At 38.0% G+C, this 15,738-nt stretch overlaps 2 protein-coding genes across 2 annotated transcripts in view; one reads left to right on the forward strand and one right to left on the reverse strand.

Annotated features, from left to right (window-relative positions):
• The window catches only part of SLC18B1 (solute carrier family 18, subfamily B, member 1), a 47,869-nt gene extending 34,927 nt beyond the window's left edge, over positions 1-12,942 (reverse strand). Inside the window, exon 1 of the mRNA XM_012665173.1 lies at positions 12,702-12,942. Within this exon, the coding sequence (XP_012520627.1) occupies positions 12,702-12,942 (241 nt within the window). The remainder of the gene's footprint in view (positions 1-12,701) is intronic.
• Positions 12,869-15,738, forward strand: RPS12 (ribosomal protein S12). Its single transcript, XM_012665211.1, has 6 exons — positions 12,869-13,039; positions 13,191-13,241; positions 13,392-13,508; positions 14,590-14,692; positions 15,147-15,248; positions 15,655-15,738. The coding sequence occupies exons 2-6, from the start codon at positions 13,228-13,230 to the stop codon at positions 15,715-15,717; spliced, it is 399 nt and encodes a 132-aa protein (XP_012520665.1). The 5' UTR covers positions 12,869-13,039; positions 13,191-13,227; the 3' UTR covers positions 15,718-15,738.

A 15,738-nucleotide genomic window follows, 5' to 3' on the forward strand; every position in this document is an offset into this window, starting at 1 on the left:
CAAAACAAACAAACCAGAGTCTATAGTCCATATAGTTGGGCCCCCTCTATTTTAAAATGAGTACAATTTTTTCCTACTAGAAGAAAGGAAGCTCACGTAAACCACAGAAGGTGAGGAGTACCTCAACTGAAAGACACAAAAGTCAATTAGAAAATTAGAGGTATTTTTCACAATGGGTACACGAGGTGGTGTTTGTAATCATTGAAGCCAGACACTAGTAAGCTGGAAATGAATTAACCAGTGTGAAGCACCTGGCGTCAGGAAAATAATTGCAAGAATGATAATGAAAGTTAGGGAAGCACAGCGGAGTCCCCAGGAGTATGACCTGGGGAGGGAGATGCCTGGGTTTCAAGCCAGGGCACTCGCTAGCTGTGTGTGACTCTGGATGACAAAGTCAGTTTCTCCAACTGTACAGCTGGGATTATACTGTTTGTCTTGTAGGGTGGTGGCTGTGAGAATTGGTGATAAGGCGTCTGAGTACCTGGCACATGAACATCATGGCTGTTATCTTATTACTCCCGCACTTACAATTTTCTGACAAAAAACGTTTCATTTATCTTCACCTTATTTACTATTGGGGAAGGATTAAAGTTCGGGGACTGGGAAATGCTTGATTTGAAGCCAAAGCAAAATAAAAGACTGAGTTACCACCTTGTGCCAGGCATCTTGTATTTAAAATGAATGAACTCCATCCAGCCTCTGCCCTCAAGCAATGCACCTCCTTCTACCAGATAAACCGACACTAATGAATAATTTACTAGAGGACAGGCATGGTGGCTCAGGTTACACTTGTAATCTCAGCACTTTGGGAGGCTTAGGGCAGGAGGATTGCTTGAGGCAAGGAGTTTGAGATCAGCCTGGGCAATGTAGCGAGACCCCCATCTCTACTAAAAATAAGAAAGAAAAATTAGCCAGGCGCGGTGGTGGTGCATGCCTGTGTCTCAGTTACTAAGGAAGCTGAGGCAAGAGAATCAATTGAGCCCAGGAGTTTGAGGTTGCAGTGAGCTATGAACGTGCCACTGCGCTCTAGCCCATTTGACGAATGAGACCTAGTCTCTAAAAATAATAATAATAATAATTTACTGTAACGCAATGGGTTACATAGAAACATATTGGAAGAACTGGTTTCTTGGGCAAAATGGGTCCTGGATGGCTTCCAGGGGAAGCGATGTTACCTTGGGTCTTGAACGTCATGTAAAAATTCCTGGGCGGCAAGTAGTAGGGAGATCCTTTAGAAAGTGGCCTTACAGAATCTTTAGGATCTAACCACTGTCAGCTTTTCCAATCTCATTTAACTCTTTGTTCTTTCTCCAATCTCAATCTAACATCTAATTGTGGAAGGGGGATTTTCTTGAATTATTTCTTTGATGACTATGTTTCCTTTTTTGCTCTCTTTATACAGATGTTGGGTCACTCAAGCTGGTCCTCTTACTTATTGCTCTTTTTTAAAATTTTTTACACATTTTTTATTCTTTGTTATGTCAGGAGAAAGTTTGAACACCGTCCTCCACTACCACAAATTATGCAGTTGAGTTTCCCACATTTGGGGAACGCGGGGGCCAGCATATTGGAGTGCAATGGATACACCTCGCCCTGGGAAAATCACCTTTGTGATCATGGTATGTCCCCGCCAGGTGACTTATTGCTTTTTTTCTTCTTCTACTTCTCTTCTCTCTTTTCCTTCATCTCCATCTTATAGGAACGTTTCACACGTTTATCTTGCAATCTTTCAACCGTATTTTTCATTTCTGTTGTCATCTATTTCCCTCTCTCCATTGCCATTCCCCTCCCCCATTAGCAACCATTCTTGCATGTTTAATGCAAATCTTTTTGTATATATGTCTTCAAAAAAATATGTATTATTGTTTTGTGTCCTATTTTTAATTTATGTAAAGGCTAGTCATATTCCTGACCTCTCCACTTCTGATCTCTAGCTCCCATCCTCCCTCCAGATGATCCTCCGTATTACAATCAAATATATTATTGTGCTAGTTTTCTGTGGCTGCTGTAAAAAAAAATCACTGCAAATGTTGTAGCTTAAAACAACTAGGTCCTGTAGGCCAGAAGTTCAACATCAGTTTCACTGAGCCAAAACCAAGGTGTCAGCAGGATAGTGCTCCCTCCGGAGGCTCCCTCCCTCTAGGCTCAGAGTCTGTTTCTGGCCTCTTGCAGCTTCTGGTGGTGTTGGCATCCTTTGTGCCAACATTATTCTGATCTCTGCCTCTGACGTCACTTTGCCTCCTCTCTTCTGAGTGTGTAATCTTCCTCTGTGACTCTCTTGTAAAGAGATTTTAATTGCATGTAGGGCCCACCTGGATAATCCAGGATGATCTCCTCATCTCAAAATCTTCAACTTAATCACATCTGCACAAACTCTTTTTTCAAATAAGGTAACATTTACAGGTTCCAGGGATTAGGATGTGGACATAACCTTTGGAAGCCATTATCAGCCTACCACAATTATCTATTCATCGTTTTATATGATCATTTAGACATATATATACATATGGAACATTTTTCTTTTCAAACTAAAATGGAATAACATGGTCTCTGTTCAAATGCCATCTCCTCAGAGAAATTCATTCATATTTCCTTATTCAAAATACAGCCAGTCACCCTCTGTCCTTTCATCCTTCTTTATTTTTCTTCCTAGCATTGGTATCAGTCAGTTGTAAAAGAAACTTTAGCTAATTTAAGCAGAAAATAAATTTATCATAGATTATTAGGTAGCATATAGAATCACCAGGAGGATTACATACACCACATAGAGGCTAGTTACCTGTGGTCTAGTATACATGCCACTGAGACACTGCTGGACATAGATCGGCAGCACGTGTTGCCAATATCACTAGAGCCAGGCACAAGACACTGCAGTTAGAACCTCATCCTTACTCCCCTGGAATACTGCCACCCTCACCAGAAGAGATTTTAGGTAGTGCTAGCTTTTTCCACTCCCTTGTTTCCATTGTTTATCAAGACTTGGTGTGTTTGAAGTCAGGTAGTAAAAATTCTCCAACTTTGTTCTTCTTTTTCAAGAGCAGTTTTAATAGTCTAGGTCTTTGATTTTTCATAAAAATCTCAGAATCAGTGTTCAATTTCTCCAAACAACCTGGTGGGAATTTTACTGGGATTTTTTTTTTTTTACTCTATAGATCAATTTGGGGAGAATTGACATGTAATCATTATTGAGCCTTTTAATCCATGAACATGGTATATCTGTCCATTTATGTAGATTTTTAATTTCTTTCAGAAAGGTTTCACAGTTTTCATTGTAGAGGTAGTACATACATTATGCTAAATTTATTCCTAAATATCTTAGTTTAAGAAATTATTAAATTTGATTTTTTACATTTATATTTCCAGTCATTTGCTGATTATATATAAAAGTAAATTAATGTATCCTGCAATCTCAAAATTCCCTCATTATTTCTATTAGTTGTATAGATTCTTTTAGATTTTCTATATAAACTTTCATGTCATCTGTGAATAGAGTTTTACTTCTTCCTTTCAGAAAGTTATGTTTTTGTTTCTTTCACTTACTTTATTGTACTGACTAGGATGACCAATAAAATGTTGAATAAATGTGGTGAAAACAAAAATCCTCACTTTGTTCCCAATCTTAGGGGGAAAACATTTGGTCTTTCACCACAAAGTCTGAGTTAGCTGTAGATTTTTCATATGTGCCTTTTATCAGATTAAGGAAGTTTCTTTCTATTTCTAACGTGTTGAGGACTTTTAAAATGGATTGGTGTTAAATTTTATCAAATGGTTCTTTTGTACTTATTGTAAATGATTTTTCTTCTTTATTTTGTAATATGATAAATTACACTGATCTATTTTCTAATGTTAATACAACCTTGCATTGTTGATATAAATCCCAGTTGATCAGGATGTATTCTCTTTTTTATATTAATGTATTGCTAGATTCAATTTGTTAATATTTTGTTAAAGATTTTTGTGTCTATGAGTAATGTTGATATGTAACTTTTCTTTTCTTTTGTCAGGCATTGGTATCAGGGTAACTCTGGACTCATAAAACAAGTCAAAACCTTTCCCTCCTGTATTTTGTGGAGGAGTTTGTATAAGATTGATGTTATTTTTTTCTCTTAAATATCTGATAGAATTCAATGAAACTATCTGAGCCTGGATGTTTATATCTAGGAAGGTTATTAGTAACAAATTGTTCATTTACTAGGTTTGTTGATATTAAGATTTCCTCTTTTTATCTTAATCTTTTTATCTGTCAGATTTGGTGAATTATAAATTTTTAAGGAAGTTTTTCATTTTATATAAATTGTCATATTTACTGACATAAAACTTTCCCTTATATTCATTTATTAAATTTTTAATGTCTGTTGGATCTATTATGATATTATCACTTTATTCCTGACATTTTAAGTTTGTGTTCTCTTCTCTTTTTCTTAATCAGTGTATGCAATGGATTGAATGTCTGTGCTTCCCCTTTCTCACAAATTCTTATGTTGAAACCCTAATTTCAACATCATGGTATTTGGAGGTGGGGTTTTTGGGAGGTAAGTAGGTCTTGAGGGTGGAGCCCTCATGAATGAGATTAGTGCCCTTATATAAGAGGCTAGAGAACTAGTTAGCTGTGTTTTCACCATATGATGATACAAAGAGAAGTCAGCAGTCTGCAACCTGGCAGAGGTCACCACACCAGAACCCAACCATGCTGGCATCCTGATCTCAGACTTCCAGTTTTCATAACTGTGAGAAATAAATTTCTGTTGTTTATAAGCCACCCAGTCTATGCTATTCTGTTAACCACAGACCAAATTGACTAAGACAGTTTAGAGAGGGGTAATAAATATTGTCAATCTTTTGAAAGAAACAACCTTTAGCTTTTTAACTTTTCTCACTTATTTGCCTGAGAGAATTTGAAACAATAACTTTTTCAATTGATTTCTGCTTTTATCTTTTTTTCCCCCTTCCTTCTACTTTCTTTTGGTTCATTTTGCCCTTATTTTGCAAGCTCCTTAGAGTGGAAGCTTAGATTATTGATTTGAGTTCTTTCCCTCTCTTATACTATCATTTAAGGCTTCAAATTTTCCTTCTAAGCATTGCTTTAGCTACATGCCACAAATTATCATTGAGTTTGAAATATTTTCTAATTTCCTTTGTATTTTCTTCTTTTATTCATGGGCTAATAAGTGTGTTTCTATAATAATGTCCAATTACTTGGAGATTTTCTAGTATCTTTATATTGATTTCTAACTTAATTCTATTATGGTCAAAGAACCATTCTGGAAGATTTCAATCTTTTAAAATTTATTGAAATTTATTTTATGGACCAGCATGCATTCTGTCTTTGTAAACAGTACCATCTGTACTTGAAAATAATAATGTTCTATAGTTGTTGTATATAGTGTTCTATAAAAGTCAATTAGGTCAAAGTGATTGTTTTGTTCATATCTTCTGTAACTTTTGGTCTAATTGTTCTATCAATTGCTGAGAGAGGAATTGATGTGCGTAGGGGTGTGCGTGTGTATATTTATTCTTCTCAGGGTTACACTGAATCTGTAAATTTATGTGTTTCAACAAATTTGGGATACTTTTGGATATTTTTCTTCAAATATTTTTTTCTATCTTATTCTTTTGTCTTCTTCTGGTACTTCAATTGCATATATACTAGACATATGTATTCTGTTAATAATTGTACATATGTTAGATCTTTGGATTTTGTCCCACAGTTCATTGCAGCTCTATTCATTTTTTTCAATTTTTTTCCTCTCTGTTCTTCAAGTTGGATAATTTCAGATTGATGTATGTTAGAGTTTACTGATTCTTTCGTAGTCTCCAATCTGCTGCTGAACCCTCCCAGTGAATTTTTTATTTCTCAGATTTTTACTTTTCAGTTCTCAAGTATCTGACCATTTTTATAGTGTATATTTTTCCTCTTTGTTCATTCATCATGAGCATTTCTTTTACATTCTTGAACATATTTTTAATAGCTTCTTTAAAATTCTTGTCTGCTAATTCTAACATTTGATCATCTTGGGATTTTTGTCTCTTGAGCATTAAGTCATGTTTTCCAGTTTCTTAGTATATGTAATAATTTGGATCATATCAAGGCATTGTTAATGATACATTGCAGAGATTCTGGATTCAGTTATCTTCTTCCAAAGAATATTAATTAAAAAAAATGTTTTAGCAGAGAGTCAATCTGCCTTGACTCAAACTTTACAATTTGTTTCCCCAGTTATGGGAAGAGAAGCAGCTGAAATCTCTGTGCATTTTGTTTAGCCCTAGCTGTTGCTTAGAGTCTACCCCATGATGTGTAGTTAAGGGGTCAGCCAGAGATTTAGGAAGAGTTTATACACATAATTTTGATCTCCCCCTCTCCAGCTCTCTCCTTTCTGGGATTTCCCTCCTTCCCTCAATTTGCAGCACTGTGGTTGCTCTAAACTTTGTTTTCTGGTTTTTAAGGTAGTAAAACTGAGAAACTCTGACTATTAGCGGCTCCATGTGGCACTGACTAGGAGTGTCCTCATGCTAAAACCCATAAAAATGAGAAATCAGTCAGTGCCATTTCTTCCTCCCAGTGTTAGCCTCACCCCCAAGTTCTTTCTGCTTTTGGTCACTCTCTAGTGTCTTCAGATAGTTGTTTTTAACATTTTCAGTTACATTTATTATCTTCAAGGTTAGTCTTGCACAACCTCCCAGTAACTAATATTTACTGTATTTTATTAAACTAATAATCTGTGATGGATTGGGTGAAAAACCCTCAGGTAGATAGTTAGACAGTCAGTTTGAGAAGCAGTGCCTTATAAGACTTTTGATGAGTTTCCTGGAATCATCCTATTTCTACCATTCTCCAGACCTGACTGCTCAGCAAACCCTTTTATTCTCTGAGCCATCCAGTACCTTTCCAATAAATTCATTTTTTAAATGTTGGCCATAGCTCATTCTGTTTCATGCAAAGAATTATAATTCATAAAGTATTATCCACATTTTCTACAATGAGCATGCTTATTTTTTCTATTAAAAAGCAACAAATGTCATTTACCAATAAAGAGACCATCTGTAAGCTGGAGACACAGGAGGGAAGCTGGCATTAGCTATAGATCAGTGTCATGTGGCTGAAGTCAGGTGAAATCAGAAAACAAATGTGTCAGACAGCATAGATTTTCAACATTTATTAACAGCTAAATTTGTTTCAAAATAATGATACAGAATGCCTAAACCAAAAAAAGTGCTTAAGGGTATCTCATTCAATTTCCTATTTCATTTTGCAAAGGAAGCACTTGAGGCCCAGAGACTGGAAGTCTCTTGACCAAGGCTACAGAGTCAGAACATGATAGAAAGGAGAATCTATATCAAAGAATCCTTGAATAACAGTCAGCCCTTTACACATTCATTTTTGGGGTTAGAAACGGTTATATAAGTAGGACTTTTTTTTTTTTTTTTTTGATAATGTAGCTCCAGTTCTCAGGATAGGAGTGATACTGGCTTCATTCTAATGATTCTCTAATAAGAAGTGCAATTATCAAACACATTTTTTATAGCATCAAAAACCCATTTTAAATGTGGTATATACATACAATGAAATATTCACATTTTTAAAGGAAGGAAATCCTGTCACATGCTACATGGATATACTTTGAGGACATTATGCTAAGTGTTATAAAATAAGCCAGTCACAAAGAGATAAACATTGTGTGATTCCACTTATATGAGATATTTAAAGTAGTCAAATTCGTAGAAACAGAATGAATGATGGTTGCCAGGGATAGTGGGAGAGAGAAATGGGGACTTGTTTAATGAGTATAGTTGCAGTTTTGCAAGATGAAAATGTTCTGGAAGTCTGTTGCACGATAATGTAAATATACTTAACACTACTGAATTGTATACTTAAAAATGGTTAAGATGGTAAATTTTGTTTTTTATTACACAATTAAAATAAAATTATATACTAAAAGAAAGAATCCCATTTTCAAAAGAAATGTTACTCAGATAACAGTAGAGCTATTCTATTGGAAGCAGCATTGGGGCTGGAATCTCACACACTCAGGCCCTTGGATCCCAAAGGAACAAATTTAGTGTCAATTTAGGCTTTGCTCTATCAGCCACTACTCTTTATTTCACATATAAATTACGGTGTTGCTGGTCTTTAATTGGTCTATTTATAAACTTTAAGTATTATTTCTAATTATCATCCACAGTATGTCAGTTCCCACAGACACTAAGTCAGCCCTACAGTAAGCAGCTACAGCACCCAAAGATATGGGTAGCATCTTCCAGAAGCAATAAAAAGGAGTAAAGAAACAGATTTATGAGAACTTGGATGAGAATTACACAAAACCCTCAAAATATAAAAACTATTGGCATATGTTTCATACTTAGCTATATAATAATCTAGCTCCATTCTCCCCCACAACCTTTTTTTCCTCTTAATAAACTAGGTTTTGCAATTAAAGCCTTTACATATTAACTTTACAAGCTACTACTAAAAGCCTTTAGTAGTCTATTTCACTCTTACTCATCCACCTACTTTCTTATTTTCTTTTTTATCTTTTTCCCTTACAAATTCTTTTTCTCCTTTAATTCATCCTTTGATATAATGGGATTTTATCCAAACCTTTCTTCTACTATGACTAATTTGTCTTCAGTATGCTTGAAACTATATGCTATAATAAATGAGGGTTAGACCTATATGCTCCTGAGCTGCAGCAGGATAATATTTTTGAGTTTTTTCTCCTATTTCTTAGCACTCATTTCCACCCATTGTATTTAATTTTTACCCCCAAAGGTAGGGACATTTTAAAAGTTTTCAAACTGAAAGTGGTTTTCAGGGATGCTCAAAGCCTCCAGCTACCTCACAGCAGACGTTAATTTATGATAGTAGTTGTCGACACGGCTTTTTTTAACTATGACATCTATTCCACAGGCTTCTTTAATTTTATTTCATTCAATGAATTGATTTTAGTGCCTCCAATATGCAAGTCACTGTTTTAAGTGCTGTATGGTTTAGGAGAGGAGAAAGGTAATATGTAAGAACCTTTCCATATATTTTCATATGAAGTTCTTTATAAGGTAAATTACTTTACAGACACAATGGTAAACACTTGAAACAACCATTTCATTTAATCCTCACAACGGCATTATAGCATTATTACCATTTTACTGGCTCAGAAATGTATATAACTTGCCAAAGGCCACAAAGTGAGCTAAAATTTTAACTCAGCTCAGGTGGGTCCTGACCACTCCAAGATACAAAATCTTTAATATGCCTTGGCCCAACTTTTCTTCCCAGCTTTGGTCTTTCAAGAAAGTTTTTTACAGTTCAACTCAAAGATCCTTTCTATCATTTAATCTGTTCTACATTTCCTCCTTCTTTGGCATTTGTTATGAGTTGAACCGTGTTCCCACAAAACTCACGCCTGTAATCCTAGCACTCTGGGAGGCTGAGGCGGGTGGATCGCTCAAGGTCAGGAGTTTGAGACCAGCCTGAGTAAGAGCGAGACCCCGTCTCTACTAAAAAATAGAAAGAAATGATCTGGTCAACTAGAAAAAATATATATATATAGAAAAAATTAGCCGGGCATGGTGGCGCGTGCCTGTAGTCCCAGCTACTCGGGAGGCTGAGGCAGGAGAATCGCTTGAGCCCAGGAGTCTGAGGTTGCTGTGAGCTAGGCTGACGCCACGGCACTCTAGTCCGGGCAACAGAGCAAGACTCTGTCTCAAAAAAAAAAAAAACAACTCATATGTTGAAGTCCTAACTCCCAGCACCTCAGAACCAGGACTTATTTGGAAAAGGGCTGTAGTAGATGTATTAATAATTAGTTAAGATAAGGTCAGACCGGAGCAGATGGGCCCCTAATCCAATATGACTGGTATTCTTTCTTTCTTTTTTAGAGATGGGGTCTTCCTATGTTGTCCAGGCTGGAATGCAGTGGCTATTCACAGGTGTGATGATAGCTCACTGCAGCTTTGAACTCCTGGGCTCAAGCCATCCTCCTGCCTCATCCTCCCAAGTAAGTAGGACTACAGACATGCACCACCATGCCCAACTTTTGGTATTCTTATAAAAAGGAAAAATTTGGACACAAAGCCAGACATGCACACAGGGAGAATGTCATGTGAAGACTGGAGTTATGCTAACACAAGTCAAGGAACATCAAGATTGCCAAGAAACCTCCAGAAGCTAAGAAACAGGCATGTAAGAGATTCTTCCTCACAGCTTCAGAAGGACCTGTCCACACCTTCATTTCAGACTTCTAGCTTTCAGAACTATGAAATGTTCAATTTCTGTTGTTTAAGCCACCCAGTTTGTGGTGCTTTGTTATGGCAGCCCTAGTAAACTATACAACATGTACACTTAGATGATTCGGAAATCCAAATTTCTACTGCTCTCTTTTTCTGCCTAACAGGAAAATTCCCTTTCTCCATCTATGCAACTTTTTAGCACAGTGAGATAGAGCCAGTTACATCATTGCCAAATGTGAGATGTAAAGAGTCATCTCTGAATTCCCAGAGATCTCCCTCCCACATTTGGGCAATCATTTAAATGGCTGAAGGGTTAGGGACAGGGGCTTTGAAGTCTGCTGGGCTTAAATACCAGCTTCCACATTTATTAGCTGTGTGATCTTGGGCAACCCTCTAAGCCTTGGTTTCGTTGCCTGCTACAGAGGCCTAGTACTGGCACTACCCCAGTCAAGGGAGAAAATACATGATAAGAATTTAGCATGTTACTGGAATATAGAAAATGCTAAACAGAATTACCTACCATTATCATTATTGTTCCTAAAACAAACTTTAGAATACATTTGTTTTTCATATGCATTTCAGACTCATATTTGTGTACATTATGTAAGTATTATAATTTGCTGGTGTAAGAGTGACTGGGTACTAACCTCTGTTTAGTATTGTCTCCCACCTTTGCCAATACCTCAAATTGAGAGGAACTCATCTCAAAAAAGTGAACTCAGAGAATCTATATGAAAGAATCCTTGTTTCACCAGCGTGCCCTTTTAACTTCCTTTGGGGGGTTAGAGCTGGTTATATCACTGGATTTAGGTGACATTAAGGCAGAGGTTATGATATCTGGGTCAACAGAACAGAGTAAGGGTTGCTAGAAGACGGAAACCAAGTCTCAGTTGGTTGGTACTATGCTGGGAATAACCACATAAACTGAAGGGCTCTTTAACATTTTCCTCCCACATAAATATGTTGTTTGGCAATGATTATTTTCCCCATTTAGGTTTCCCAAGTCTTTACCAAATTCCCTGCTTCTTTCTTAAAATTTTTTCAGGGGAAGAAATCTAATATGCTTAGCATATTAACTTTTATGTACCTTAGATAATGAGAAATGTGCTGAAACAATATTTACCACATTCTCTTTCAAAAATACAAATGTGTTATGGTAACCTCCAAAAAAGCCAAGAAAGGCATTCATATCTTGGCCCTTATACTTTCGTCCACTTAGAATACCCCCTCTCCTCTCTTCCTATGCTCAGTTGTTTGGAATCTTTTTTTTTTTTTTATTTTTTGAGCCCTTTACAAACGCTGCCACAAGCCTAAAATCCTCTTACCTTTCCATATCATGCCTATTCACTAACTTCATGCCTTGGAGTCCCCCGTGTGTCCCCTGTAGCCCTGAGATATTCTAATCTTTGGCTCAAATCTTAATCCTACCACAAAAATGCAGAGCGTAAAGAATAATTCTCATCGTTATAAATTCTGTGCCTTTTTTTTTTCTTTGAAGCAAAAGCTCAATGAACATTTGCATGAGTTACTGATGGAAAGAAGCAGTTTCAACATTTTTAAAATGAAACTGAAAGCGTTTGAAAAGCTAAATATGAGCCATATCAATATATTAAAATTCCAGTATGTCTATTCTGGCTAACTCTCCCTGGCACTCTTATTACTGTGTTACCCATTTTTGTTTTCTTCACAGCGTAAGTCTGTCATGAGCTGTTCACTGTATCCACAGTGCTGGCACATACCAAGCGCTTAATAATTGCTGAGTGGCTTGGCGACTTCTCATGAAGGGAAGGTAAAGCAAAAGAAAAAAAAGTACTGATAACATTCAGCTGTGTTTCGTGTCTTTGCTTTGGAAGTGCGGGAAGGGAAATTGCCCATCACTTCGAATTTTAAAACTCTGCTTCCGGGGGGGAAAAAAATGGATATTTGGGGTTCTCGAATTCCATCCCTAACTCCTCCAGATCCTGGATGAAAATGAGGGATTTTTAAAAACTACGTTTTTCATTTCTGTAGTCCCAGACCTTATCCCTGTGTCAGGCACATGTTAGGTGTTTAAAATGCACCTAAAAAAATTCCTGATTTGCGCGGGACTACAAATTTAGGGCACAATCAAGTATTCAACACAAAACAAGAACAAAAAACTTCGTTTAGAACTTACTCTCCGACTATATTTAGAAACCAGTACCGACCACCACGCTGGAGGGTCCACTTTACCAACACATGTTAGGAGAGTGAGATTTGGCAAGTGCTTGTAAATAGTGCAAACGTGTTGGTTCTCCTCTTGGAAAACAAAAATAAGGATCACCCACATAACGACACATTCACGGACAAAGTGACTTAGAAGCGAAGGAACAAAGTGTGCTCCTCAGGAAGGCTCAATCTAGTGGAGTCGACTGCAAATCACCATGTGGTGTGGAAAGGGTTAAACTAGCGTTTTGAAGGAGCCAGGGCTCCGGGACCTCAGGAGACCACGCGGACACCTGTATTTGACTTCTCTCGCGCTCCGTAGGAAGAGCTTTCTGGGCTTCCGCAGGCCACGCCCCCGGCAAGGAAGAAGGACGCGAGGCTGCCCGCGTGATGCCTGTGGCACGCGCCAAGGACTGGCCGAGCAGAGATAGAAAACTCGTAGTCCTCTTGCCTCAGAACTGCCTCAATCCGGAAACAGAAACTCCGAGGCCCGGCACCGCGAGAGCCACCTCTGTCGTGAGAAGGAGTGCACATGCGCACAGGGGGCCTGAAAGCCCTTAAATACCGTCATGCGGGCACTCGCGGCCTCTTTCCCTGCCGCCGCCGAGTCGTGCGGAGGCGGAGGCTTGTGGTGAGTTGGACGATTTTACGGGGAATCTAGTGGTGGTGGTTCGTGGCTCGTCGTGCCCTGGCTGGGATTGTTGGTGGGTATCTGAGTCAAAGCTAAATTCTTTGATAAGTTATTGGTTTTTGTTTTTTTTTTTTTTTTGCCTTTTTTCCAGTGCTTTCAAGATTCGGCTTCACCCGTAACCCACCGCCATGGCCGAGGAAGGGTGAGCCCAAGGGCTGGGGTTGGCGTGCTGTGAGGCGTGGGCCGAGTCGCCGTAAGCGCGCCGGTCGTACGTCGTCTTTGTCTCTGCAGAAGCTAAGCCGTTAAATGGTGCGAAGATTTTAACTGGTCGTTCTGATTTGTCGCGTTTCAGCATTGCTGCTGGAGGTGTAATGGACGTTAATACTGCTTTACAAGAGGTGCTGAAGACCGCCCTCATCCACGATGGCCTTGCACGTGGAATTCGCGAAGCTGCCAAAGCCTTAGACAAGTACGTGTATCAGTCTCAATACTGTGGGTTGTTGGAACCGGAGCAAAACTGCAACCGAGGGAAGAAAGCGTGAAGTTCATGGTGTTAGCACAAAAGTTCTGAGTGGCATCCGTATCCGTCCTACAGGAAACCTAGGAAAAGGTATCGGAACTGAGATCTATATAGCCCACTTAAAACGTGTGGATTGTCGTTTGGAGTGGGGATAAGCACTTGGTTTTTAGCGAAAGTAAAACTACAGTGTTTGAATGATGACTTAAATTGTCGGATACCCCTTCACTCCTTTCATGAGTGAAACATAACAGTCTGACAAACCTGTAGGTTGTGGGGTTATTTTTATATTTTCTGGAGGATGATTGGGGAGCCTCCTTTTATTTAGCAGTTTGCAGAACATTTAGTTACACTGAAGGAGTTATGTGGTGATATTTGCTGCAGAAGCATTTGGTTGTAGATGAATTTAGTAAGTATAGTAGCTGTGGAAATTTGTTTGAATCTGAAATACTTGAAAATATTTGGTTTAGGCTGGCTCTAACGCTCTTTAGGCTGATTACATTGGCAAAAGAACTTTACATTTGAGCTGAGTTTAAATGCATTTTAAGGGTTTTCACCGATTGCGTTGGTGTAAGCTAGCCATTTGTAATCCCGTAGAAACAGTACTTTTGTTTGATGTAGTGCAATAGGTCCTGGCGTGAATCTTCTATTAATATTTACATCTTGGCCGTGCTGCACAGTATTTATTCAATGTTTGGACCCGTAACATCGCAATTCTTACTTGGTAGTTGATGTAACAGAGGTCTCTTTGGATATGAGACTGGTTTATTAGAAGGTTACCATGGTTTTGTTTTGTCCGCAAGTTTTTCAGTTAACTTCTCCTACACAAATCTGGTATATTGGGGAAAGAAATCTTCCTGAAGATGCAGTGTTTCTGCAGATAAAACAAGTGAAGTGATTAATACGTGCTGTAACAGATTGATCAGGCTTGAGTAGTTGTGTATACATTTATGATGTATTCTCCAGTAAGTTGCAAGAGTGATGGATTTAGACCTGGATTATAATTTCATTTTCTTTACATTTTGAATTTCAGGCGCCAAGCCCATCTTTGTGTGCTCGCATCCAACTGTGATGAGCCCATGTATGTCAAGTTGGTGGAGGCCCTTTGTGCTGAACACCAAATCAACCTAATTAAGGTAAGTTACTCGTCTAATTTGATGTGTCTGAACTGTTAGTAGATGCTTTAGTGTTGAGAATTGGACTGGTGTTAAGGGTCATATGTTGGAACTAGTGTTATCCATAGTGATATTTGTTATACCGATGTAAGTTCTGCCAGTTCTCAGGCTATTACTTTCTGCAGGTGTGAATGTATGATCAACTTCACATTGTGGGCCCTGTTAAGGCTAATTGGTAGAAGCATTTTATACCTGCAGAACCAAGTGCTTATCTGGATGTTGATATAGAACAAAAACAAGGGTGGAGTGTTCGTATAGGTGATCTTTGTGCTGTACATGATGACAACTGGCTCCCTCTACTGAACTGCTGTGAGGAAACTGCCATGTCACCCTTCTGACTACAGCCACCTTTGGGGTTTAATTATTGTCAGTAGCATTAATGCCTACTAATGTGATATTTTTTTTTCTACAATAGGTTGATGACAACAAGAAACTAGGGGAGTGGGTAGGCCTTTGTAAAATTGACAGAGAAGGGAAACCCCGGAAGGTGGTTGGTTGCAGTTGTGTAGTAGTTAAGGTAAGTAACTTTATCTCTGGGATGAAGTTTGTGCTGGGTAACTACACTACCCTGTGTTGTAATAAGTTTGAGGACCTTTTAAAGGAAAAAATCTTAAAGAGTTTAAAAATATTTCCTGTATTTTAAAAAAGATTGATAGTTAATGATGTAGAAGCCAGTCAATGAATCTGCTTACCTGAATGTGTTTCTGCAGAAATTTTAACAAAGCTGGCAATAGTAAAGCCATGTTACGAGCCTTAAGGACATTGAAGTCGTTAAGGTCCCTGAAAATGGCTATAACAAATTTTAGTGACAGGATACATTTTCATAAGACAAAGTTAATTATTAAAGCTTCACGGTGAGTAGTGCTAAGAACTTAGTGAAATTTATAAATGTTAATAAGAAATTGCATGTAATTTTTTTAAAGGACTATGGCAAAGAATCTCAGGCCAAGGATGTCATCGAAGAGTACTTCAAATGCAAGAAGTGAACAAATAAAAACTTTGGCTCA

This window comes from Propithecus coquereli, unplaced genomic scaffold (genome assembly GCF_000956105.1).
Source record: "Propithecus coquereli isolate 6110/MARCELLA unplaced genomic scaffold, Pcoq_1.0 Scaffold98, whole genome shotgun sequence".
Classification (NCBI taxonomy): domain Eukaryota; kingdom Metazoa; phylum Chordata; class Mammalia; order Primates; family Indriidae; genus Propithecus; species Propithecus coquereli.